General features: G+C 42.7%; 1 protein-coding gene across 5 annotated transcripts in view; it reads right to left on the bottom strand.

Moving 5' to 3' along the window:
* Armh3 (armadillo-like helical domain containing 3) overlaps positions 1–25,734 on the bottom strand; it is a 182,400-nt gene that overhangs the window by 133,030 nt on the left and 23,636 nt on the right. For 4 of the 5 annotated variants that reach the window (XM_039101424.2, XM_017590384.3, NM_001402549.1 and 1 more), the window contains 11 exons: positions 25,281–25,388; positions 21,135–21,227; positions 20,421–20,495; positions 20,223–20,309; positions 16,280–16,336; positions 14,529–14,572; positions 13,011–13,071; positions 9,874–9,920; positions 8,852–8,927; positions 6,827–6,920; positions 1,941–2,042 (listed from right to left, as the gene is read on the bottom strand). In XM_039101424.2, coding sequence (XP_038957352.1) covers positions 1,941–2,042; positions 6,827–6,920; positions 8,852–8,927; positions 9,874–9,920; positions 13,011–13,071; positions 14,529–14,572; positions 16,280–16,336; positions 20,223–20,309; positions 20,421–20,495; positions 21,135–21,227; positions 25,281–25,388 — 844 coding nt within the window. Of the gene's footprint in view, positions 1–1,940; positions 2,043–6,826; positions 6,921–8,851; positions 8,928–9,873; positions 9,921–12,572; positions 12,959–13,010; positions 13,072–14,528; positions 14,573–16,279; positions 16,337–20,222; positions 20,310–20,420; positions 20,496–21,134; positions 21,228–25,280; positions 25,389–25,734 lie in introns of those variants that run through there. The other variant, XM_039101426.2, reaches the window with a different exon arrangement.

Consider the following 25,734-nt stretch of genomic DNA (forward strand, 5'->3'; position numbering starts at 1 on the left):
CCATAGCACAAGACCTACTCAAGACGGGACATCGACATTTCGTCATGGATATGGAAGGCCCAATGAGGCCCCAGCCTTCCCTCTGGAACTACTCACAATGAACAGCTGTTGGGATTGACGGTGCTCTAGAGAATAACCTCCCGTCTACACTTGAGCAAGAAATTTGAAATTAAACTAGGGGGGTGGGGGTGGGAGTGGGAGAGGGAGGGGGGCTACAGAGCACCTGGGTTCCATGTCCAGCACCTACCAAACAGCTCACAACTGTCTGTAACCTCAATTCTAGGAGCTCCAACACTCTCTTCTGACCTCCTTAGGCTCCTCCTGCACAACATCACAACGTGTGGTACACAAACATGACCTAAGGCAGGCACAGAGAAAGAGAGAGAGAGAAAGAGAGAGAGAGAGACAGAGAGACAGAGAGAAAGAGACAGAGACAGAGAGAGACAAAGAATATCAAACAAAAAAAAATCATACATAAAATCAAATATACAGGGGGTTGGGGATTTAGCTCAGTGGTAGAGCGCTTGCCTAGGAAGCGCAAGGCCCTGGGTTCGGTCCCCAGCTCCCAAAAAAAGAACCAAAAAAAAAACAACAACAACAAAAAAAAATCAAATACACAAAAGGAAGACAGGAAGTACATGGGGGATGGGGTGACTGGAGGTATGCAGAGATGACTCACTCGGCAGCTGAAAGCACTGGCCTCCTCCAGAGGGCCTGGATCTGATTTCTAGCACCCTTATGTGGCTTACAACCTTCTATAACTATAGTCCCATGGGATCTGATGCCCTCTTCTGGTGTGCACATATGGAGACAAAACACTCCTATCCATAAATAAACAAATCTTTTTTTTTTCTTTTCTTTTTTTTTTGGAGCTGGGGACAGAACCCAGGGCCTTGAGCTTGCTAGGCAAGCACTCTTCACAGAGCTAAACAAACCCCTAAACAAATCTTTAAAAGAAGAAAGCAACATGGAGACTTGTTGGGAAGAGGCCTTCAGTGGGAGGAGAAAGATCAAAGATCAGGACCCGACATGCTTCTGCATGCTTTAATCCCATGACAATGGAGGCAGAGGCAGGTAGATTTTATGATTTCAAGGCCAAACCCATCCACATAGTGAGTGACAGGCCACACAGGGCTATAGAATGAGTCCCCAACGCAAAATTCAAATACAAACAAAGAAAATTTAAATCTGACTAGAAAACTACTCAAATTCATTATATAAATGTATGAGACTGCCAACTTTGTAAAAAGGAAAAGAGAAAGACTTGAGGAAAACCGAAGAAATTTAAATATGGACTGAATATTATATGCTATTAGAGAGCAACTGTTGATTTTTTTAGGTATAATAACATTTTAAATATCTAGAAAAATATTTTCAATTTTTAAAGATACACACCACAGTACTTAAATGTGAAGTAGAGTGCTGTTTGTGATTTCCTTCGGAATTTAAAGGCAAACCAAACACAGCAAAATGTCAGTGTGATGCAGGTGAGGCTCAGAAGGGATCTCCCCATACCCGTTAATCCCACCCACCCAACTTCAGAAGAGCCTGCATCCTGGGGTTGGGGATTTAGCTCAGTGGTAGAGCACTTGCCTAGCAAGCGCAAGGCCCTGGGTTCAGTCCCCAGCTCCGAAAAAAAAGAATAAAAAAAAAAAAAAAAAAAAAAAAAAGAAGAGCCTGCATCCACTTACTAGGCCTTGCTAAGAAGACTTAGTAAATTTTGTGGGGATCAACTGCTTTCCTTTTCTATTTTTAAGCACTTCCCTCCAACTTCAGGTTTTCCCAAACCACCTAGTTATCACCCAGAAGTAAGAAACCACTGTTTCCCAGAAAGCAGGTCTGTCCCTGCACAGGAGGTCCCAGAGACTCAGCTGTCAAAGCCCCAAAGCCTCCGCTCTTTGCAGCGAGCTGCCTGCCACAGCTCCCCAGGCGTGTCTTACCCTTGGTGTCCTGCATGACGATTGAGCTGTACTTTAAGAAGGTTATCAGGAGATTGCTGGTCTGTACATCTGCGTCCAGTGAGAGCTCCACGGAACTTATAACTGGAACAGAAGAAATAAAACACTTAGCCCATAACATACTCCACCTAACAAGTCTACCCACACAGCCAATGTACCACCAGGCAAGGAAAGGACTAAGTAAGCTGTCCCCACAACAGAAGTGGACCCAGGGCTTTCCATAAAACTTTCAGCTGCTCTTACTAGGCCTCTAGAGCCCCTACCCCACACTCCCCATTCACCTAGTACAGAAAGTTGTTCTCCTAACATTCTGGCCCCAAGTAATCAATAGTTCAAGGTCCTCTTAGAGAGATTGTCATTTCTAACTAAAGGAAAAAGTTATACTGAACATAAGTAAGCTTTACTTTGATGAGTCTCTCACTTAAAATGAAGAGTTTTCTCTTCCAAATAAAGAGAAGTTTTGCTCAGTCTTGAAAACAAGTCTGACACTGAAGTAAGGAGCACAGGCTGAGGAAGAACTAAGTTCAAACTCCACCCCTTCAGTTCGTCTCCTAGGAAGGGAACCTGAAACGCAGTATCAGACAGAAAACAGGTGGGCATCACTGACTAGCACCCAGGAATTGCAATTTTATATGTCCAGTCTCTGTGTGCAAAGAGAAGATCCTTTTGCTTACTCTCCCACCCTCTCCGAGTCATGGCCCCAGAGAACAAGGGGATGTCAGATCAGAACTGACCCAACCACAACAGCTTTAACTTAGAGCTCCTGAGATTCAAAGACTTTAAACTAGAATTAGTCACCTTGTTAAGTGTTTTAAATGTCTAAAACAGACACATATACAAAAAGAGCCTCAAGATGACACAGGGATATTTGAAAATCTATAGCTTTCTGCTATATTTTAAACTATAAACACATGGCTAGGTTTGGGGTATTAGTCATAATATGTATTCATAACCATTATGGATTCCTCTGGAGTTATCACAATGCATGAGCAGGACATTTATTAACAATGGGAAACACTGCACATTATGGTTCCATAATACACAGCAAAAAACTTATGAAAAGAAATTAGCATGTCCAACCCTTGGCTCTTTTCCCAAATATAAGATAAATTTATTTTTGTATTGAAACATTAAAATATTTCTTACAGAGTGAGACCCTGTCTCAAAAACAAACAAACAAACTTAAAAGGTTTTAATTCATGCTATGGTTTAATAGCACAGGCTATCACCTCAAACCTCAGCCATTTTGAACTTATAACCTATAATCATTCCTTTGTTATCTAACTAGTAAGTTACCCTACTCACACAGAGTGATAACTAGGAAGCTCTCTTACATAATATAGTAGAAATATAGAACTATATGTATTTTTAGTTTACCAGAAAGTCCTCTCATGCCAAGGCGGAGTTGTCAAATGTCAAGTCTGAGCTGTGAACAAATGTTACAGCTAACTGCTGGCTTTTAAAAATAATAGTGCCAGTGACATCCCTTTAAATATAACTGGGCTACAGAGCAGCACTATAATTAAAAACCAAAAATTGAAAATAAGGCCATAATACTTAGGACCCATGCAGAAAGTAAGTGAGTTAGGGGAGAATAAAATAAAGACAGAATCAAATCCCTTGTAAATTAAAATCCCCTTCCTAAGCAAGTTTCATCCCTTAATCGTTGGCTTTATAATTCTTCCCAGTAGCTTTTGTCAAGAGAGACAGTCATCCGAAAGTGGGCTGATCTTCCCACTAGAACACTAAAGGCTCAGTGGTTGTAGGTAAGCACAAATCCTGCCATTGCATAATCAAGTGTGTGGGTGAAGTGTTCACAATCAACAGTTTGAAAGGCAGTGCTCTGAAGTATCCAAACCCAACAACACATGGAACCCAGCTATATATACACTCACACTCACAATTACACATATATGGCTTTGGATATCCATGGTAACCAGGCAAGCTTCATCCTTAAAGAGGAAGTACAGTGTTTCTATTGGCTTATCCAGTGACCTGAATAAACAGATGGGTAGGCAGTCCTCACTACACTTCTTCTCATTAAGATATTTTGGAATTTGGCTTTCAATTCTAAACAGACCCAATTTGCTATCATAGATCTGGCTATCAATGACACCTCCTTGCTGTTCTCTGGTGCTTGTACTGCCTTAAAATACAAATGCACACCATATAACATGTAGGGGCTAAGCCGGGCAATGGCGATGCTCGCCTTTAATCTCACCACTCTGGAAACAGAGGCCAACGGATCTGTGAGCTCTAGGCCAGCCTGGTCTACAGAGCAAGTTCCAGGACAGCCAGGGCTATACAGAGAAACCCTGTCTTGGGGTATAGGGGGAGCTGGAGTGGAAAAAAACTTGATAATTATGTACAAAGCACTAGCTATGATTGGAAAAAACAAAGAGAGACATTTTACTGAACCGGAAAGGGTCAAAGTTAGATTTGTTAACATTTTAAAACCATTATTAATGCTGCTGTTGTCACTGAGCTCATGTGTCAATGATCTGCACATGAAGGTGAGGGGACGTCTCTCTCTGCCTTTATGCCAACAGCTAGGGATCTAATTCAGGCTCTTGCAGAGCAAAGAGTCTACTCACTGAACCACCTTGCCAATCCCAAAGTTGGATATTTCTCATACTCATTACACAAAACAAGTTCAACATTTGAAGAATAGCACCAAGTATTAATGTATATATTTTTTAATTGTTTCAGACAGGGTCTCATAAAGCCTAGGCTGGCCTCAAACTCACTATATAGCTGAAGATGCTCTTAAACCTCTGATGCTCCTGCCTCCACATCCATTGTCATGTGCCACCACATTGACTTTTATAAGGTGCTGGCAACCAAGCACTCTACCGTTGGACTACAGCCTTGGCCATATATTTATATAATAAAATAATATATCTCCCCTGAGCCTCTCGAGCAACCCACGAGTCCTCGAAGGACAGGCATTAGTCAGTGGTGCAGTCACTTTCAGCTCTTTTGGAATCCTACGGCTACCTAAGGAGGACAAACCAGGCTAATGCTGCTCCTGGGGCTGTGTGACTGTCTGGGGTATGCTAAGATAAGAACTCTCCATATACATACATGTAGCTGTCCTGGCACTCACTCTATAGACCAGACTGACCTCAAACTCACAGATTTCTACCCGCCTCTGCCTTCCAAGAGCTGATAAAGGTGTGCCACTACCACAACCCTGGCTAGTAATTTTTTGAGATGTTTCACGGAGCCAAGGCTGGTCTTGAACTGATCCTCCTGCCTCTAGTTCCTCCAGCTGGGATAACAGGTATACACTACCACACGTAGCTTTAAATAGTTCCTTTTTCTTTGAAGAATTATTTTTACTTAGGTGGTGGTGATCAAGGACTACACAGAGAAACCTATCTCAGAAAGGAAGGAAGGAAGGAAGGAAAGATGGAAGGATGGAAGGAAGGAAGGAAGGAAGGAAGGAAGGAAGGAAGGAAGGAAGGGACAAAGGAAGGAAGGGAGGGAGGGAGGAAGGGAAGGAAGAAAAACAGAAAAAAAAAGTTTTATTTTTAGTATTTTTAAGTGTGTGCACGTGGGCTAGAGAGATGGCTCAGTGGTTAAGAGTCTCCATCTGCTCTTCCAGAGGTCCCGAGTTCAATTCCCAGCAACCACGTGGTGGCTCACGACCATTCGTAATGGGATGCAATGCCCTTCCGGTATGTCTGAAGACATCAACAGTGTATTACACATATACATAAAATAAATCAATCTTTAAAAAAAAAAGTGTGTGCATGTGCCTGCACCCATCTACAGGTCTAAAGTGTTACATTCTCTGGAAAGTTACAAACAGTTGAGAGCTGCCTGATATGTATGGGTGATGGGAACTGAACCCAGGTCCTGTGTAACACAAGCGTGTGCTCTTAGCTACTAAGCCATCTTGCACCCCCACATGTTTCTTACACACAGATGAAACATTCCATTTGACTATCTTTCCAAATTTTTCTCTAGAACTTCAGAGCCTAAAGCATATCATCATATACTTCCTTTTTGTTTTTGTTGTTGTTGTTGTTGTTGTTGTTGTTGTTGCTGTTGCTGTTGTTGTTTTGAGGGGAGGCCCATTGGTGACAAGTGTTTCTTTTATTTACTTACTTACTTACTTACATCCCAAATGCCACCCCCCATCTTCTTCCCTTCAGAGTCCTTCACCCATCCCCATGCCTCTGAGAGGGCAGTGCCCCTCTAGGTATCCCCCAACCCTGGTGCATCAAGTCTCTGTAGGAATAGATGTATCTTCTCCCACTGAGGCCAGCCGAGACAGCCCTCCGCTACATACGGGGGAAGGGGGTGCGGAGGGAGCTTGGTCCAGCCCCAAACTCAAACAAATTCATTCTTTTCTTTTTCCTTTTCCTTCTCCTTCCCCATCTTGGGGATTAAACCTGGAGCTCATTCATGGGCAGGCATTCTACCACATAATTATATCCCCATCCCTTTTTAAATTTTAAGTTGACCAGGTAAACCAAGCAGGCCTTGAACTTGTAATCCTTCTACTTCAGCCTCCAAGTATCTGGGATTACAGATGTGTACCAACACTAATTACACACTTAGGCTAATTAAAATAATTAATAAATGTATTCTTTGCTCAACACAACTATGCTTAACCCTGAAAGATCTAGAGTCAGCAGGGAGTGGTGGCACACACACACCTTTAATCCCAGCACTCAGGAAGCAGAGGCAGGCAGATCTCAGATTTTGAAGCTAGTCTGGTCTATACAATACAGTAAGTTCCAGACAGCCAGGGCTACACAGAGAAACCCTGCCTCAAATAATGAACACACTAAAAAGAGAGAAAGAAAGATCTAAAATCATATTAATCAAGAATACAATAATACAAGTGGTGGCCTCACCATCAGAGGAAGGCGGTGTAGTCCCAAGTGGTGTGGCTGGGGTTGTAGGAGTAGGGCTGACAGGGGTTGTCACCAACCCCATCTCTGGATGGCTCTGAAAGAGGACACAGAAGGAAAGGAAACAGAAAATCGACTTCTCAGTAAGTCTCCTCTTCTAAGCATGCTTACTGGTTTTCCAGAATCAAAATGAGACTGGCAGCCCACTGAGGACCTCTATTTAGCACTCCTTAATACTTGATTACTATTAGTTCCTGCTGAACTAACAAGAAGCACTGTGAATTAATTTTCATTAAGGAATTTGGGTTCCATTACAAATTTTTGTGTTGAGTCATATAAACTAAAAGAAAAACTGTTCTGAAGAATGCACTATTTTCATGAGCACAGAGTTGACAATAGACATAAGAAAACCAAGGGAGGCCAGGAACCACAGAAGGTGCTGTTCTGATTGCAGCCTTGCTGTTCCACAAGAAACATAAAACCAAAAACAAACAAACAAACAAACAAACACCCAAGAGCACGTAAGCCAGCAAGATGGCTCCAAGGGGAAAGGTTGTTACCAAGCGAATGGCCTGAATTGGGTCCCAGGACCCATATGATAGAAGAGAACCAACTCCCAAAAGTTATCATCTGACCTCTACATGCACCACACTTACACATCCCCCAACATACACACACACACACACACACACACACACACACACACTAAACTGTGTAAAGTGTCAAGGCAGAGAAGACAAAAAGACATCTAGTGTGTACAACACAGAGGGCCACTGTGTCCTTGATTTTCCTGGCCACCTCAACTGAGAGAAGGAGGCTCAGAAGCAGCCCTTTCATTTTTCAACAGCCTGACCAGTCCTTCATCTTTCTCACATCTTCTAAAGTCATTTATGGAATTTGATAGACAAGAAATTGGCAAGAATAGCAGATAAACTTCCCTAAATTATCTTATAAAACTAGGAAGAGTCCAAAGCACACCCCAAAACAGCATATGTTTTCGAAGCATAGCTTTACTTTCTGGGTAACATTCTACTAGTAGGTTACCTCAAAAGAAATACACACACCAGGAATGGTAGCACATGCTTTTAATCCCAGAGTTCAGGAGGCAGAAACAGGTGGATCTCTGAGTTCCACAACAGCCAGTCAGGCCTACAACACGAGATCCCATCTTACCAAAAAACTAGGGTCGGGGGGAATGAAGAAAGAAACTCACATATCTTAAACAGTGTGCCATTAGGATAAAAACACTTCTGTCTTTTAAGGTACATCCATGGGCCAGAGTCCTGGCTCGACTTAGTCCCTCCCTGTGCCGACTACTGAGGACGCATGCCCTTGGGCATGTGAGCGAGAGCCCTGTGTCTCCTCAGCCTCCATGTGTGTACACTATTTTGTCTGCTAACAGCTGACACACGCTGGTTAGAAAGCCTTTTGACTTTGCTCTCTGGAAACTGGTAAGATAATGGCATAAGTGACTTGGCCTATAGTATCCCCAGTTGTAATTCCATCAAGACTTAGAAAAAAGACAGACTAACAGAAAACTCCAAAAACTACATAGAACAAATAAACCCAGCAGACCCTGAGGGTTAAAACGCAGTGATCTCAACTCTTTCAAAGGGTAGCAGCATCAGCAAATCAGTCTAGCCACTAACTTAGCATGCCCCAGTTGAACGCAGTCACTGAGGACACAAAGCTGGGCAACTACGCAGCACCTGCTACTCCCACCGACTGACGCAGAGCAGAGTTTAGACCGACACAGACAGATGGGCTTCGAATGGAATGAACCTGTGTCAAATTCAAGGGGAGGGCTGAGGATACAGCATATACAAGGTCCTGGATTTGCTCCCACAACATCACAAAAACTAAAGATAAATAAAAAGATAAAATTTGAAGGAGAAAGGGATAGGGGAGGAGTACCTCACTTTGTAACCCAGGCTGTCCTGGAACTCAGAGATCCACCTGCCTCTCTCTCCCCAATAGTAGTATTAAGGGTGCAGGCCACCATGCCCAGCCAGGATTGGGGTTACCAACCTGAGCTAAAACTGTGATGAAGTTTCGATTTAAATGGACAGCTTCATAAAGTGCGAGAAGAATGGCCTCATTGGTTCTAAAGAAAAAGAGAACAATCAGATTCCTTTTTAAAGAGTAGACATTGTGGAACATATAATAACTGTCAAGAGCTCCTCCTGGTCTATCCCTCCATTACCCTTTGGACTTATGCAAATGAACACAGGTTAGGAACCTGAAATCCCAGGACCAGTTCTCCCCACCCCTGCCCACTAACCCTGTAAGAGGTGGATACCCAGCCCCCAGTCATTTCATTCCAGACACAAAGCTAAAGTAATGATGACCTTAACACTTAGGAGGCAGAAGCAGGGGGATGGCTACAAGTTTGAGGCCAGGAAGACTTATTTATACAGAGAGTTCCAGGGCAGGCAGTATTACTCATAGCAACATCATGTCTCAAAAACTTTTTTTTTTTTTTTTTGGTTCTTTTTTTCGGAGCTGGGGACCGAACCCAGGGCCTTGCGCTTCCTAGGCAAGTGCTCTACCACTGAGCTAAATCCCCAATCCCTCAAAAACTTTTTAAAGATAGGGTCTCATGCTGCCCAGATTGGCCTCAATCTCACACATAGCAAAGGATGTTTGCACACTTCTGCTCCTCCTACCTCCACCTCAGGGGTACTGACTGGGATAACAGGCATATGCCAATCACATTCCGTTCATTTAATGTGGCTGATCAAACTGAGGGCTTCATGCACACTAAGCAAGCGTTCTACCAAACCTAGCCTCTAAAGCAAAGATCTCTAAGAACCCACTGTGGTGGGGTTGGGGATTTAGCTCAGTGGTAGAGCGCTTGCCTAGGAAGCGCAAGGCCCTGGGTTCAGTCCCCAGCTCTGAAAAAAAGAACAAAAAAAAAAAAAAAAATCCACTGTGGCTTAAAACACAAGAAACACTTCACAAATCATAAAAAACTTTTAATCCGCAAAATGTTGTCAAGATGTTATGTTTGTATTCAGCCAGAGAGCCCACACTACAGCCCAAGTACTTACTGAACTGAGATTTTCTCATGGGCGTCTGCTATGAACATGCTGCCCACCTGTGGAAGAGAAGAGGAATAGCAGCGGATTTTACACAGGAGGACGGGGAAAGAGCTCATCCTAAGAAATGAATCCGTGAGAAAACAAAGAACAAGGAACTCTGGGCGGCAGTCATACTTTGAAAACTGTGAAAGACCTATAAGTAATAAGTGTAATAACGAGACTCCTACTACATCATCCAGCCTCTCAGTGTGTAAGTGTGCAAAGTGTCAAGGTTCCTCTAAACCTAAACATTCCAGTCCAGCTCTTTATTCTCAGCCAGAAGCTAACTCACAAAGAACTTCAAGCTTGCCCTGAAACCACAACTATCATCTGACAGGTTCAAGATCAGTCTGGGCAACATAGGGAGTAGAGAGACAACCTGGGCTACATAGGGAGTGGGAGACAACCTGAGCTACAGTGGTGAAACCTGTCTCAAATGGAAATAAGAGAAAATAAGTATTTAACTTCAGAGAATAGGCTGATACCAACTACGGAAAACCATTTTCCTTTCAGATCACAGAATTTGAACTTATGTGCTGTCAGGGAAAGGAAGTAAATAACAGACACAAGCTGCCTTTAATACACAAGATTTTAGAAGTCAAATGTGGTGGTGCACACCTGCAAACCAGGCACTGAAGAGGAAGGATCAGGAGTTCAAGGTCATCCTCAGCTATACAAGTTCAAGGCCAGCCTGGAGTTCATGAGACTAGGCCTAAAAATCTGAAAACACCTGAGAACAATATAATTATATCTAATTCACATAATCAAGTATTAATAGAAAATTCACACTTCTATAGCCCATGAGATCCTTCAGTGATGTATGTCTGAGTTAAAGCATTTTTTTTTTTTTTTTGGTTCTTTTTTTCGGAGCTGGGGACCGAACCCAGGGCCTTGCGCTTCCTAGGTAAGCGCTCTACCACTGAGCTAAATCCCCAGCCCCGAGTTAAAGCATTTTTAAGATTCTTTTGAAATCAGGTTCTTAAGGAAAAGGATGCACAGACACGGCGGGGGCGGGGGGCGGTTGGTGTGTGCAATAAACTCAAGAAACTGTCTAATCTCTAGGGCACTTGTACACTAACGCCCCCCAAAGTGGGTTCCAAATTTGCCTATACTTTAGGATCCACTAGGTTTATTTATCTCCCCTTCTTCCCCCTCCCTTTTTATACTTCAAAATTTTTTTTATTGCCAGGTAGTGGTAGCACACATCTTTAATCCCAGCACTCAGGAGACAGCAGCAGACAGATCTCTGTGAGTTCAAGGGCAACCTAGTCTACAGAGTGAGTTCCAGGACAGCCAGAAATACAGAAATTTCAAAACCTTGTCACAAAACACTTTAAATATATTTTGTTTTATTTTGTGAATGGGTATTTTGCCTGTGTGCATGTCTGTGTGCCACATGTGTGCAGTGCTCACTGAGGCCAAAAGATGAAGTGAGAGCCCTCAGAAATGGAGGAATGGACAGTAAACTGACAGTTGTGAACTGACATGTGGGTGTTGGGAATTGAACCTGGGATCTCTGCGAGAGCAGCCAGTGCTCTTAACTACTAAGCCATCTCTGCAGCCCTCTCTCCTGTATTTTTGAGACAGGGACTCAGGAAGTCCTTTGCCTCTTACTCTCAATTGCTGGGATTACAGGTATTTGTCCCATTCTAGATTTCTCTCTCAGAGATCAATCTCATTGACTGGAGATACAGCCCTGGTGGTTCAGTGCTTGCCTAGCATTCCCAAAGTTCGGGTTCAGTCCTCAGCACCATACAAACAAAGCATCGGAGTGCTGTGCCTCCTCCAGCTACCCAGATCAGCACCAGGGAGGACTCATGTCTGTGTTCCAGAGTCAATCTTGAGCACGCTCATGGAGGTCTTGAATGTGTAGACGATTCAGGTACGTGCATCTCATCAAGCAGCCTAGGCTGCAGGACAATTCTTTTATTGGGGTCTGCTTCAGTTTTTTTTTTTTTTTTTTTTTTTTTTTTGTTTGAGAAAAGAGTCTCCCTGCTTAGCTTTGACTGGCCTAGAGCTCCATGTATTCACTAGGCTGGCCTCGCAGTCATAGAGATCCACCTGCCTCATCCAAAGTCTACGTTAATGTGTACAGTAGCTTTCTTTCATTCCTTCTCTGTTCCTTCCTTTCTTACTGTAGCTTTCTTTCGTTCCTTCATCCTTCCTTCCTTTTGTTTATTTGTTTTGGGTTGTTGTTATTGTTGTTGTTGCTGTTATTGTTATTGTTGTTCTTGTTATTGTTGTTATTTTGAAACAGGGTCTCACTGTGTATCCCTGGCTACCCTGGAGCTCACAAAGATCCTCCTGACTCTGCCTCCCAAGTGTTAGAATTAAAGCTGTACACCACCATGCCTGCTTCTTACTTTGTTTCTTTTTTTTTTTTTTTCCGGAGCTGGGGACCGAACCCAGGACCTTGCGCTTCCTAGGTAAGCGCTCTACCACTGAGCTAAATCCCCAGCCCTCTTACTTTGTTTCTTAAACCAGCTTTCTTTATGGAACCCAAGCTATTATCAAACTCCTACTTTCCTGCCTCAGTCTTCCCAGAGATGGAATTAAGCATCCACTAAGTCCAATCCTACTTTTCTTTACTAATTAATCATAGGAAAAAAAATCAGTCCCAGAAAATCAAGGCTGCCCTCTACACTGTGTAGCCTGGTTTTGGAACTTACTGAAAATGCTGTGGTTCTGGTGAGGGTATGGCAGCCACATCTGTGACCTCAGCGTTTGAAAGGTTAGGGCAGGACTGTCATGTGTTCCAAGCCAGCCAGAATCTCAATCTGTAACTAAAATTATTATTCTTTTAATGATTTATTTACTTGTGTTTTATGTGCATTGGTGTTTCGTCTGCATGTATTTGTTATGATGGTGTCAGATCCGCTGGAGTTACAGATAGTTGTGAGCTGCCATATGGGTGCTGGGTGTTGAACTCAGGTCCTCAGGAAGAGCAGCCAGTGCTCTTAAGTAAGAAAATATGGTTCCAAATAAAGCCTAATCTGTTCTCTCCTCCTTCCACCATTACCTCCAAGACACCTGCCCTCCTGAGCCCAGATTTGCCCCGAATTCTTCCTGCACTTCTCAACAAGAGGGAGAACATAAGCAGAACTTACCATATTTGTTAAAGCAGAAAAAAAACCACTCTGATGTTCTTCTTCCTTGTCTTTATACTGCCTAAAAAGAAACTAAATTAAACTGGAGAATTTTTTTTACCACATATATATTCGACCCTGACATTCTAGGGAATCAGGGCAGCGTACTCTTAGAATGTCTGACTCTAGAAATCTGAAGCAGATGACGCTCTAGCCATGGCAGTTCCCCCGCAAGCTGAGGAGCCCATCTGCTCTTAGGTACTGTGTACCCAATGCCTGGCTACTTTGGGAGAGCCGTGGAAGGCAGCTGCACAAGTGTGGAACTCTCGAGCATATGGCTGATCCAGTTATTTCCCAAACACATGACTCCTTGAGAAGTGTGGCAGTGAAAATTCTTCCAGGCTGTGGAAGACAGTGAAAGCCTTGTTTGTGTTTGAAGAAGGAATAGAGTTGAATGGCTAAGACATTTGAGGAGATGGGACATCCTTGAAGTTTTAAAACCCAAGGATATGTGAGGAATATGTGGAGAAGCAAGAAAGATCCTGAGGGCCTTCGAGGGATCTCAGTATTTCTGGTTTCCTTCATGGAACCCCAGATCCTTCCCTATCTATAGGAGGAAAACCAAGCATCAACTTATGAGACCCTGAGACTAAACAAGGATTATGGGAGGTTGAGTCACTAATGAAAAAGAAACATTTGGTTCAGTAATAGAGGTTGTTCTTAGCTTGCATAAGGGCCTGGATTCAACTCCCAGAGGAAGGAAGAAGGGGGTAAGGAAAACTCTGCAAATCTGTCAAATGAAACTTAACTCAATGCACTTTTTCTTTTTATTCTTTAAAAATTTTAGCCGGGGGCTGGAGTGATAGCTCATCAGTCAAGCACTGGTTGCTCTTCCTGAGCTCAATGTCCAGCACTTACATGGCAGCTCACAACTATCTGTAACTCCAGCAGATCTGACACCACCACCAAACATACATGCAGATGAAACACCAATGCACATAAAATATGAATAAATAAATCATTAAAAATAATAATTTTAGCTGGGTAGTGGTGGCACATGCCTTTAATCCCTGAACTTAGGAGGTAAAGGCAGGAGGATCTGTGGGTTCAAGGCCACCCTCGTCTACAGAGTGAGTTCCAGGATACACAGAGAAACCCTGTCTCAGAAAACCAAAAACCAAAAGCAAACAAAGAATTTTAAAGTGATAATGGCATTTACATGACATTCTGGGTAAAAGCCTGCTTTGGATCTAATAAGCTAGAAGTGTTCTTTAACAAGATACCAAAGGCTGGAAAAGAATGTGCCTAATTGCTAGACCAAAGGTGGGCACGAAGTGGATGGATGCTTTTCCTTGATGTTAGCACACGGCCCTTTGGATACCTCAGGCTGAAGTAGAGCAGATGCATCTGCATGCAGCTACCTTCAACTATTCTTTTGGGATAGGTTAGGAATCTTTACCTAAGAATTCTAACAAACCTCTTCCCTACTCACCCCATTCAACTGAAAAGTTGCCTTTTTCCCTCTGGAAAAGCACTTACCTGTTGTACTCAGATAAAGCCTGAGTGATCACAAGCCCCATTCCCTGGAAGAAAAAAATACAATGCTCTGAAAGAGGCCAGGAGCCTTGAGGTGTGGGTTGCATTGCTGCAGCTCAGCCAGGAAAGCTCTAAAGCCCTCCCGCCTGCACCCTGGATGTTCTCCTGAGAGCGGACATGAAGAGCAGAAATGCTCAGTAGAACTCCGTTTACTTGTTCTGTCAAAGCAACAAAACTTCTAAACCAAGGGGCTGGGAACATCCTCTTTGGAAAGATTGTTTATCTAATTATTTTGCTTAATGTTCCCACAAAGCATTTCAAACTGAGTAACAAGAGACAAACGGGCCAGTGTAGGTTACCGACAGCTCACTGGCGTCATTTCCCCTCCTGAAAAGGCAAGTGAGTGAGAAGACGCAAACAAAAACAACTCACAGACTGCAAGCAGCCGCAACAAAAGCGATTGTGCATGCATGTGTATGCGTATACTTGTCATGTGTGTGACTTGTTTGACATATGTAAGACATATGTCACATACATACATATATGCATACAAATAAATTTACACACAAACACACTCTAAATAAAATGAATTTTTTTTTGAAACAGGGTCTCACTAAAAACGAGCCTTTGCTATCCTAGAACTCACTATGTAGACCAGGCTGGCCATGAACTCTAAGAGATCTGCCTGCCTTTGCCTTTCAAGTGCTGGGATTGAAGGTGTGTGGCACCACAGCCATCATAATTTTAAAAATGTAAAGAAAACAGGAAGTAAAAGGAAAGAAGCATGGAATAAATATTGAAATGACAGTCCCGTTTTCTCCACTCTGTGAAGCATAGCATAAAGATCTATTAAGGTCACAAGGATAAGTCACACATGTACTTTTTAAATAAGGAAAATTAAAAGAAACAAAAGGAAGTAAAGCCAAATTATCTGGTAACTTTTTCCTCCCTATATCCAGAAAATTTTAAGGACAATATATACATACACATACACATATACATCATCCTTCATGTCTCAGCCTCCTAAAGTCAGGCTACAAATTGTATCAAGCTAGTTCTTTAAGAAGGAATTTCAGGGCTGAAGAAATGGCGTGGCTGTAAACGGCCCTTGCTGCTCCTGCGAAAGACCCAGGTTTAGTTCCCAGCACCCACATGGAGGCTCACAACCATCTTTAATTCCAGTTCTGGGAATCTGGCACCTTCTTCTGGTCTTTTCAGGCACCAAGCACACATGTGGTTGTACATGGACACACTGGTAATCCCATACTGAAGCAGAAGGACCAGGAGTTTAAGGCCAGCTAGGGCTACACAGTAGGAGTGTCTCAAAAAAAAAAAAACCAAAAAACAAACTTATAATAAAGCTCTTGCTTTCTGGGATTTGTTTTGCATTTGTTTGTTGTAGAACTGGAAGTTGAACCCAAAACTAGTAAGTTATATCCCCAACCCGTTTTCTTTTCATTTGAGATAGGGTCACATTATCTCACAGGACGCCTGAACCTGCACTCTTCCTACCAGTTTCCATTACCAGCACCACTAACCCAGCTTCTCTCTTCTTTTTTTTTTTTTTTTTTTTTTTTTGGTTCTTTTTTTCCGGAGCTGGGGACCGAACCCAGGGCCTTGTGCTTCCTAGGCAAGCGCTCTACCACTGAGCTAAATCCCCAACCCCCAGCTTCTCTCTTCTTAATCTCCATTGGAAATAAGGTCTCTGTATGCAAGTAAGACAATACCGAAACATCTAGAATCTAGATACTCACATTCAGCGTAGCCTCATCATCCACAATAGACAGCTTCACAATGTAAGGATTCACAGACTATTAAGAGAAGAGTGAAGGTAAGTGTGACCAAGTTAAGAGAGACTGCTGGCTAATTAAGAAAGTAATAACACAAATGCTCTGTAAGCCCTCTTTCCACAGCGATGCGTCCAATAACAACCCCAAGCATCCTGCCTGCTGACAGCCCCACTGCCTGTGACTCTCTCGGATTACCCAGGCACTGATCAAGTGCATACGTGTGCAAAGGACACACATAAACACAACTATCAGTTCTGTTTCACCTGCATTTCTGTCTGGGCTGAGTTAGCTCATGTTATTACCACTCCTATTATTTCGTTTCTTGCATCTAAGAAGTGAATACTCTGAAACCTCAATCTGTCCTCCTGAGTCCTCAGGGATAGCCGTCCTCTGGGAAAAGTAACATCTTTTTCCTTTAAGACAAGTACTTGTCAGCTGCTAACTTACACTCTCCTCCCAAAGGCTCCCTAACCATTTCAGAACCACATGCAAGGACTGATTCACCCACCCAGAAAACAAAGCCACCTCAGGGGTGGGAAGTGGCAGCTGCTTAACAGCCAGCGAGGCCATTTATGGAGATCTGATACCCAAATTACACTGCAGGGGGTACTGAAGGAGGGATGCTATTATCCAAGCAACAATCTGGGCAGGACACTGGGGTTTAATGTCTGTCCCATCACTTACAGCACTGGAGGTTTAGAGACCCAGTCTCAGCTGGGCACATATTCAAACTCATTAAAGATATGACTACTTCTGAAAAGTGGGATGAGAGTCAACGACCTGCTCACCTTAAAAACATTCCCCACCCACAGGATATGAGGAAAGTTCTCTTAAGGACCAAGCACCAATCCAGCCCAAGGAGGGCGAGTAATGCAAGAGTTCAGATTGGTACAGCTACCAAGAAAATTCATTACTGAGAAACCTGAAACTGAAACTGAAAAACTAATCACCCACATAGATCTCATTTAATCAAATTTCAAACCACATCTTTCACATGTAAACTGAGAATATAAAAAGGTTTTAAATGTTTATTATGTTTTACATGCCACTACAGACTGGCATGCAAGACCCAATGCAGGTGGATCCTTGGAGAAGAAAAATCAGCATTGGCTGACCTACGGGCCTCACCATGTTGGTAGCAACGTTAGAAAAAGCAAAGCTTCTTTTCTTTTCAAGACAGGGCCTCACTCTGCAGCCTTAGTTTCCGTGACTCTTGCTACACTGCCCAGGCTGGCCTTTATCTCCCAGAGGCACTTGTTGGCCTAATCTGTGTGTCTCCCTCCTGAGAGTGGGAATTAAAGGCGTGCACGTGTCCAGTCACAGCACATTTTCTTGACATTGTTTCTGTAATATCAGTCACTCACCTTCCCAAAAGAACACTGTACGTGGAAGTAAGGATTCGGGTGAGGACTTGGGAAGTACCAGGACTGGCATGCGTGTGGGCAGCAGCTGAGGGACAGGGAAGGATTATGCTCCAATGCCCCTTACTAATAATGACATGCTACACAGATTACCTAAATTTCATCTCCAGTCTTCCAGTCTTGTCCCCTCTGGTGCTCTGAGGCTTAGTTAAGACACATAAAACCCTTAGCAGAACATCTAACACACTGCAAGCCCTTTTACTCTGTTCTATGACGTTACCATAGTCAGAGGAAGTTCAGTGTGTGTGTGTGTGTGTGTGTGTGTGTGTGTGTGTGTGTGTGTCCATAAAGCTATCCATAAAGCTATCCATCTTGCCTTGTGACTGGGTTTCTCACTGGAACCTGGGACTTGAGGCCTGTCAACTAGACAAGGCTGGCTGGCCAGCAAGCCCCAAGGATGCTGTCTCCTCCTCTGCAAACTGGGATTACAGGTGCACGGCAGTGTACCACCTTTTCTGAGAGTGCCGAAGACTGCAATCACGTTCGTCATTTTATGCCTGCTTTACCAACAGGGCCATCTCCCCGACCCAGGGGAGTTCTTTATTAAAAAGAGGAAAAGGAAAGAAAAAAGAAGAATGAAAGAGAATGAGGGAGGGAGGGGGAAGAAGGGAAGGGAAAGAGGGAAGGAGGGAGGGAGGGAGGGAAGGAAAAGCTTCCTATTAGATACAGTTTAATTTTTTTCTTTAATTTAGGGAAACAACAGGCTTAGGGCAGTAGATGGGTTTCCAATCAGTTCATCTCAGAAGGCCAGGATCTTAACCCTGTAAGAATGGATCCCTTCGGGGTTGGGGATTTAGCTCAGTGGTAGAGCACTTGCCTAGGAAGCGCAAGGTCCTGGGTTCGGTCCCCAGCTCCGGAAAAAAAAAGAACAAAAAAAAAAAAAAAAAAAAGAATGGATCCCTTCCCTAAACTCCGTTGAAACAGGAAGCAGTGTACCTCTCATCCACAAGAGAGGATTGGAAACTTAGCCACAGTCGCTGCTGACTCTACTTGCGGCTCCTTCTTTGCTAATTTTATTTTTTTATTTTTTTATTTTTTTTTTTTATTTTTTTTTTTTTTTCAGAGCTGGGGACCGAACCCAGGGCCTTGTGCTTGCTAGGCAAGCGCTCTACCACTGAGCTAAATCCTCAACCATAATTTTATTTTTTTACTTTTGGGGTCCTAGATTTCAGAGTTTTCCCCATCAGTTTTCATTGTCTCTAAAACAGAATGCATTATTAAAACGAGGAATAATTGTACATGATATCCTTCGCAATTTCCTTTTGTTTTGCTTTGATTTAGTTTGGTTTTCTGAGACAGGCTCTCTCTGTTAGCCCTGGCTGTTGTCCTGAAACTTGCTCTGTAGACCAGCTTAGAACTCTGAAGTCTACCTGCCTCTTCCTCTCAAATGCTAGGATTTACATGCGCCCTGGCACACAGTTCTCTCGTATTTCTTATATCTAACACATATCTGCTTTCTCTGCTTTAGCTGGATAACTAGTCTCTGATACCTTTACATCTTTCTAGCAAGTATTACAACTTGTCTTACTGGTCATGGGCTTGACTATAGTAGTAGCTAAAATATTCTTCCCAGCACACCTTCTCCTACTGGTTTGCGTAAGATTTCAGTGGCCTCTAACTTTTTCATGTTCATCTGGAATTTCTGGTACTCTTGTCAAAACCTTCCTGTTCTACTGTAATTGGACTTCTCTACAAGCATCTGTAAACAACTTATTCAAAACTGCAAATCCCAGAGAAATCATGCCCAACAGCCTTTCCCTTACCGGGTATATTGATTCTTCTGGAGTTTCTGACACAGCAAAGATACAGAAATACAGTTTTCTCCAGCTATTGGCTGGTTCCCATGTTTCAGGCTGACATTTCAGACCCTCACTGGGTTTAAGCCAGGGTTCAGTTTGCACTTAGAAAAGTCAAGCCACTGCTTAGAATGGCTGTAACCACTAACACGTGGTGAAACACTCAACACTGACACCAGCACATTCCAGTCACACAGGACACCACTTCTTAACTTTTTTCAGCTGTTTTTCTTGCTTTTGTAAGGCAGGAGTTCCAGACCAGGCTGTTCTACATACTGAGTTCTACAGTAGTCAGGGCTATATAGCAAGACTCTATTTTTAAAGAAAATATTGGGGGAGGGCAGGGCTGGAGAGATGGCTCAGCAGTTAAGAGCACTGGTTTTTCTTCTAGAAGATGTAGATTCAATCCCAGCACCTACCCCACTCTCATCACAATTAGGTGTAACTCCAATTCAAGGGGCTCTGATGCCCTCTTCTGGCCTGCATGGGCACCAGGCACATACATGGTGCACAGACATACATGTAGACAAAATACCCATACACATGAAATAAGTAAAACTTTTTTAAGTGAAAAAAGAAAAATATAGTTTGCTAAGAACATGTCTCCCACATTAAGCAATCGTTTAGAAATGGCTGAGTCCAACAAAATGATTATGAAAAATAGTAAGTGTACCCTGGGGGCCCACCTACCTCATATTTTCTGTAGTTGACCAGCAAAGCCAAGAGGACAACAGCATCATACCCATGTTCTCTACGACTTGGGGGATGGGATAGTATCTGTAAGCAAGAGGCAGAAGGGATAACTATGTCCTGGTTCCTGAGATGGCAGACGAAAATTTTAAGTGACAGTCTATCTAACAGAGAAAGGTCATCAGGAAGGCGGCCTACCTGTAAAATTGCTTCAAATATGCTGTTGATCATTACATACTCCAGGATAGTGTTCTGACTGATGTTATCTGTAACCTGAAAGCAACAGAAAGCTTTTGAAGGTTTGTAAAAAGCACACAACGTCTCATGAACATCTCCTACCCTAGTCTCGAAGTGAGACAGAAATAAATGGTCAAGAGCAAACCAAAATATCCCAAGAATCAGAATCCCAAGGATCACAATGAAAAGGAATCAGACAATCTAAAGATGGTGGCTCTCCTAGAACAGCCAGCCCTCCTAACATGGTGTGTATCAACTGGAGAGACGGTTCTACATGCTAAGGCACTTGCCACCAAACCTAATAACCTGAGTTCTATCCTGGGTCCCCCATGGTAGAAGGGAAAAACCAACTCCTGAAAATGGTGACCAACATGACTATATGTGAGGGGAAGGGGATACACAAAAGTAATTTTTTAAATTTTTAAGTAAAATTAAAAAAAAATAAAGTGGGAAGTATCATAGAGTCTTCAGGCTAAAAATGGCAGTAGGTATCCAAAGATTAATTTCCAAAAAGCAAAACTACATACAACTAACTTTCTACTACACATTCAGACCAAAAGGAATGATATGATACCAAAGGAGGGAACTCTTCTTTTACTTTTGGGAGGAAGTGTTCAACTCGGCTTGATTCAGCTGTAATTAATACCCTTGACAAACACATAGGAGGTCACTTACAGTCACTAAGCAAAGAAGAAGTTTCAGACATAGACTCTTCAGACTTTCAGAACCTTCTGCACAGAGTAATGAATCCAAACTCTCCATCAAGTTCTGGGGAAAGAACCATCAAACACTAAAGCAAGTCAAGTAACGCATATACCCCATCTTCTACCCAGTCCTGTACTACGTTACAAAGGACACGTGAATAACAGGGAATCAGCCTTAACATCTCCCTAGTTCAGGCCTTGTAAGATCAAAGAAAAAGACTTCAAAGTCTAACTACTTAGGGGGAAATGTTTTAGAACAACTGCAGAGAACAATAGGGAATTTACTCTTGTACTACATGAATGCTTGAAGCTTTACACATATGGAAATTATAAGATCAGAACAATGAAGTAATTTGAAAAAGGGAAACCTAATGGTTTAATAACTATACATGAACTTCCTTACTTGTTTAAGAAAGTACAAGGTGCAGGCACACTAAACAGGCGACAGGCATAGTATCAATTTACCACAGGGCATCAGTGGCCATCTGAGCATCAGTGACCATCTGAGCACCAGTGGTGTCTAAGCAATCCAATGAAGCTAAAAGTTGGTTCATCGGGACCAACTCCAATTGACAATGGGACTGGAATGTGATGTTTGCACTAAAAAGTAGCCTTTAAACATAAACTAATTGAAAGATGAAACCTTCATACTATGATAGAAGTATGAAGGAAAATATTCTACATTATATAAAGGAAAAGAATTCAAGGCTAGAGAAATGGCCCTGAAGTTAAAAAAAAGCACTTGCTCTTACAGAAAACCTGGGTGTTTGGATCCCAGTAGCCACACGGTAGTTCAAAGTCAGCTATAACTCCAGTTCTAGTAGGTATAATATCCTCTTCTGGCATGCATGTGCACACACACACAAATCAATAAATGCAATAAAGTTTATTAGTAAACAACAAGACACTTCAACCCCTAGCCTCACATGTACACACACACACACACACACACACACACACACACACACACACACAGAAACAAAACAGAAAACAGAAAAATATAGGCTTGGCACAGTGGTATACACTTGTAATCCCAGCACCAGGAAGACAGAGACAGGAAGACCCTGGGGCTTATGAACCAGCTACTCTAGCCAAATTCTGTTAAAAAAAAAAAAAAAAAAAAAAAAAAAAAAAAAAAAAAAAAACCTTGTCTCAAAAAAATACAGTGGAATTGGATAGAAGACACTCAATGTTGACCTTTGGCTTCTGTATACACCCACATACTCAGGCCTCTCTCTCTGTTTCTCTCTGTCTCTGTCTCTGTCTCTCTGTGTGTCTCTCTCTGTCTCTTTCTCTCTCTGTCTCTGTCTCTTTCTCTCTCTGTCTCTGTCTCTCTCTCTCTTTCACACACACACACACACACACACACACACACACACACACACACACACACAGAGATAGACTTTAGAATGCTCAAAGGAACATAAGGAGAGGCTGGAAATGCTCGACCTGACAGATTGCTTGCCTAGCTTTCACAGGGCCCTGGGTCAATCCTGAATATGAACCAGACACATGTCTATAATCCCAGCAGTCAGAAGGAATGTAATTTGGGGTGGGGGAGGCAATTAAAACTGGTTTTAAAATTAATAGTGGTGATACTTGTTCAATTTAAGGATCAACTACATGTTATGTGTTGTAAAAGTGTTATTATAAAAAGATAGTCTTACTGTAAAAGCCTTGTCTATCATACACCATGAATGAAACTTAGGTGCAATCCCCAGTGGAGGGTAAAAGGAGAAGCAAAAGAAAAACTAAAATAGTTTGAAACAGTGGATATAAAAATCCAAACCAGGTGGTTGTGGCTAACACCTTTAATCTCAGCACTTGGGAAATAAAGACAGATCTCTGTGAGTTCCAAGTTCCAGGACAGCCAGGGCTACACAGAGAAACCCTGTCTTGAAAAATAAAATAAGGGTTGGGGGATTTAGCTCAGTGGTAGAGCGCTTGCCTAGCAAGAGCAAGGCCCTGGGTTCGGTCCCCAACTCCGGAAAAAAAAAAAAAAAAAAAGAAAGAAAGAAAAATAAAATAAATAACCATTCCACATGTTTGCAAGTATACAAACAAATAAACACATAAGCATAATTCTAAAAAATTAATTCAAGGGACTGGAGAGATGGCTCAGCAGTTAGGAGCATTGGCTGCTCTTCCAGCGGTTATGAGTTCAATTCCCAGCAACCACATGGTGGCTCACAACCATCTGTAATGGATCTTCTGACATGCAGGCATACTTACAAATAGAGTAAGTACTTATATACATTAAGTAAAAAAAATAAATAAATCCTTTCCAAAAATTTAATTCAAGCCAAGCATTGTGGTATGTGCCAACAGTCTAAGTCTACTTAAGAAGGTGAAGCAGGAAGAATTATTTGAATTATTATTTAATCAAGACCAGCCTAGGCAACATAACTAGATCGATCTCAAAAGGAAAACTGGTATGGTCATGGTGGTGTACACCTGTAATCCCAACAACTGGAAAATGGAAGGAAAAAAAATCAAGACTTTAGTGTCCTGTTCTCTCAAGAAGCAAGAAAGGACACAAAGTCTGAAATGTGCCAAAAGTCACAGTCAACAAACGGCTAACACCAAGAGCTCCTGCGTCTCATCAGACTCGGCAACCATGAAGACACTCATGTGAACATGAGCAGTGGCCAAGAGCTTCAGTACAGACCACACACTCATGACCAACACTAGGAAACTGGGACTACAGAAACCGATGAAGAGATGCATAACCACAAACGGAATGCGTCCATGTTCTTTGCCCAGATGGTGCCACTTCAGTTGCCTCACTGAGAGTTGGCTCAAACAATAACTTATCTATCCTGTGTACAAACTTGGAGACTTTCTATAATTAACTGCCTCTTCAAATGTACCAGACATACAAAGAAAGACACTCTTGATCAATAACAAAAGACCCAGGAAGGCCAGCAAGATGGCTTAGCAGGTAAAGATGCTTCCACATAAGCTGATGACCTACACGTGTGCACTATGGCACGTGTGTTCTCACAAACATTACAGATACAGGCACACGACAAGTTTCCCAATGGCCAGAGGGTCATCCACTGTGAAATGAATTCAGTGGTAAGTCACTCACAACCTGTCAAGCTCAGGGCGCTCTTACCGTCCCCAGCCTTCCAGTGGCCATCTGGAGCCGTATTTTTTCAGGAGCTGGTTTCCCACTTGCACAGTTGTCTCTGGTTGTGTTTCTTTAAATTAAATTTAGGTTGTCTTTTTTTTTTTTAACTTGAGACAGACAGACAGACAGACACGCAAGCAGGCAGGCAGGCTGGCTGGCTGAAAAGACGGTTCAGTACTTAAAAACATGTTATTGCAGAGGATCCATGATCAGTTCCCAGCACCCACAACAGGCTCAAAGCCATTCATAAGGCCAATTCCAAAGGATCCCATACCCTCTTCAGACCTTTCAGGTACCAGGCACACATGAAGTACCCAGACTTACATGCAGGCAAAACAATCATACACATAAAATAGATAAACCTAAAAAAAAACTAGAAAAAATATTTTTTAAAAAGGTTCTACGCGAAGCGCAAGGCCCTGGGTTCTGTCCCCAGCTCCGAAAAAAAGAACCAAAAAAAAAAAAAGGTTCTACGCTCTGTATGTAAGTCTGAAGCCAGCCTCCGCTACATAAGACATTGTACCTAATATCTAAAAGCAGACAAGGACTGATTCTGGGTAACAGAGCACTCGCCTTCCAGGCAGAACACCATGGACTGACTCATCACCAGTACCACAAAATAGCTGATCCTGTAACTTTTCATGTTTTACATAAGCTCATAAATGTCATACAAAGCTGGGCATGGTGGTTCACACCTTTAAACCCAGAACTGAAGAGACAGAGGCAAGTGGATCCCTGTTAAGTTTGAACCAGCCTGGGCCACATAGTGAATTCCAGAACAGCAAGGACTATGTAAACAGACCTTGTCCCAGAAAAAAAAAAAAGAATATAAATCTTCTTTTTTTTTTGGTTCTTTTTTTCGGAGCTGGGAACTGAACCCAGGGCCTTGCGCTTCCTAGGCAAGCCCTCTACCACTGAGCTAAATCCCCAGCCCCGAATATAAATCTTCAGCCTGCACGTAGTATTCGCAAGCTCGAGCCTCACCTTCATGCACAGCTCCGCCTTGTCAAAGCCCATCAGCATATTGATGATGTCAAATCCAGACGTAGACTTATTCTTCTGGTGGACTCCTCGAATAAGTGCACACAAGGTCTGCAGAGATGAGAAAAGGGTTCTTTCTAGAGAAGAAGTCTCAACACTAGGGGTACACTAAATCTGTAGCCTCCCACTGCAACTCAGAACTATGTCTTAACAAGCCAGCTCTCCAATTTCTGTTACTCTGAATTTGAAAACGGCTTGAGTGTTAACATATAAAACCCAAAATGACTAAACGGCAACACATGTCCAATCCCCACCCTGAGGAGGTGGGGCAGAAGAATCAGAAAGGTCAAGGTGAGGGTCGGAGAGTCAGCTGAGCAGATAAAGGCACTTGCTGCCATGTCTGACAAGAGAACCGATTTCCACAGGTTGTTCTCTGACTCCATGGATGCCCACATAC

This window comes from Rattus norvegicus, chromosome 1, assembly GCF_036323735.1.
Source record: "Rattus norvegicus strain BN/NHsdMcwi chromosome 1, GRCr8, whole genome shotgun sequence".
NCBI lineage: Eukaryota > Metazoa > Chordata > Mammalia > Rodentia > Muridae > Rattus > Rattus norvegicus.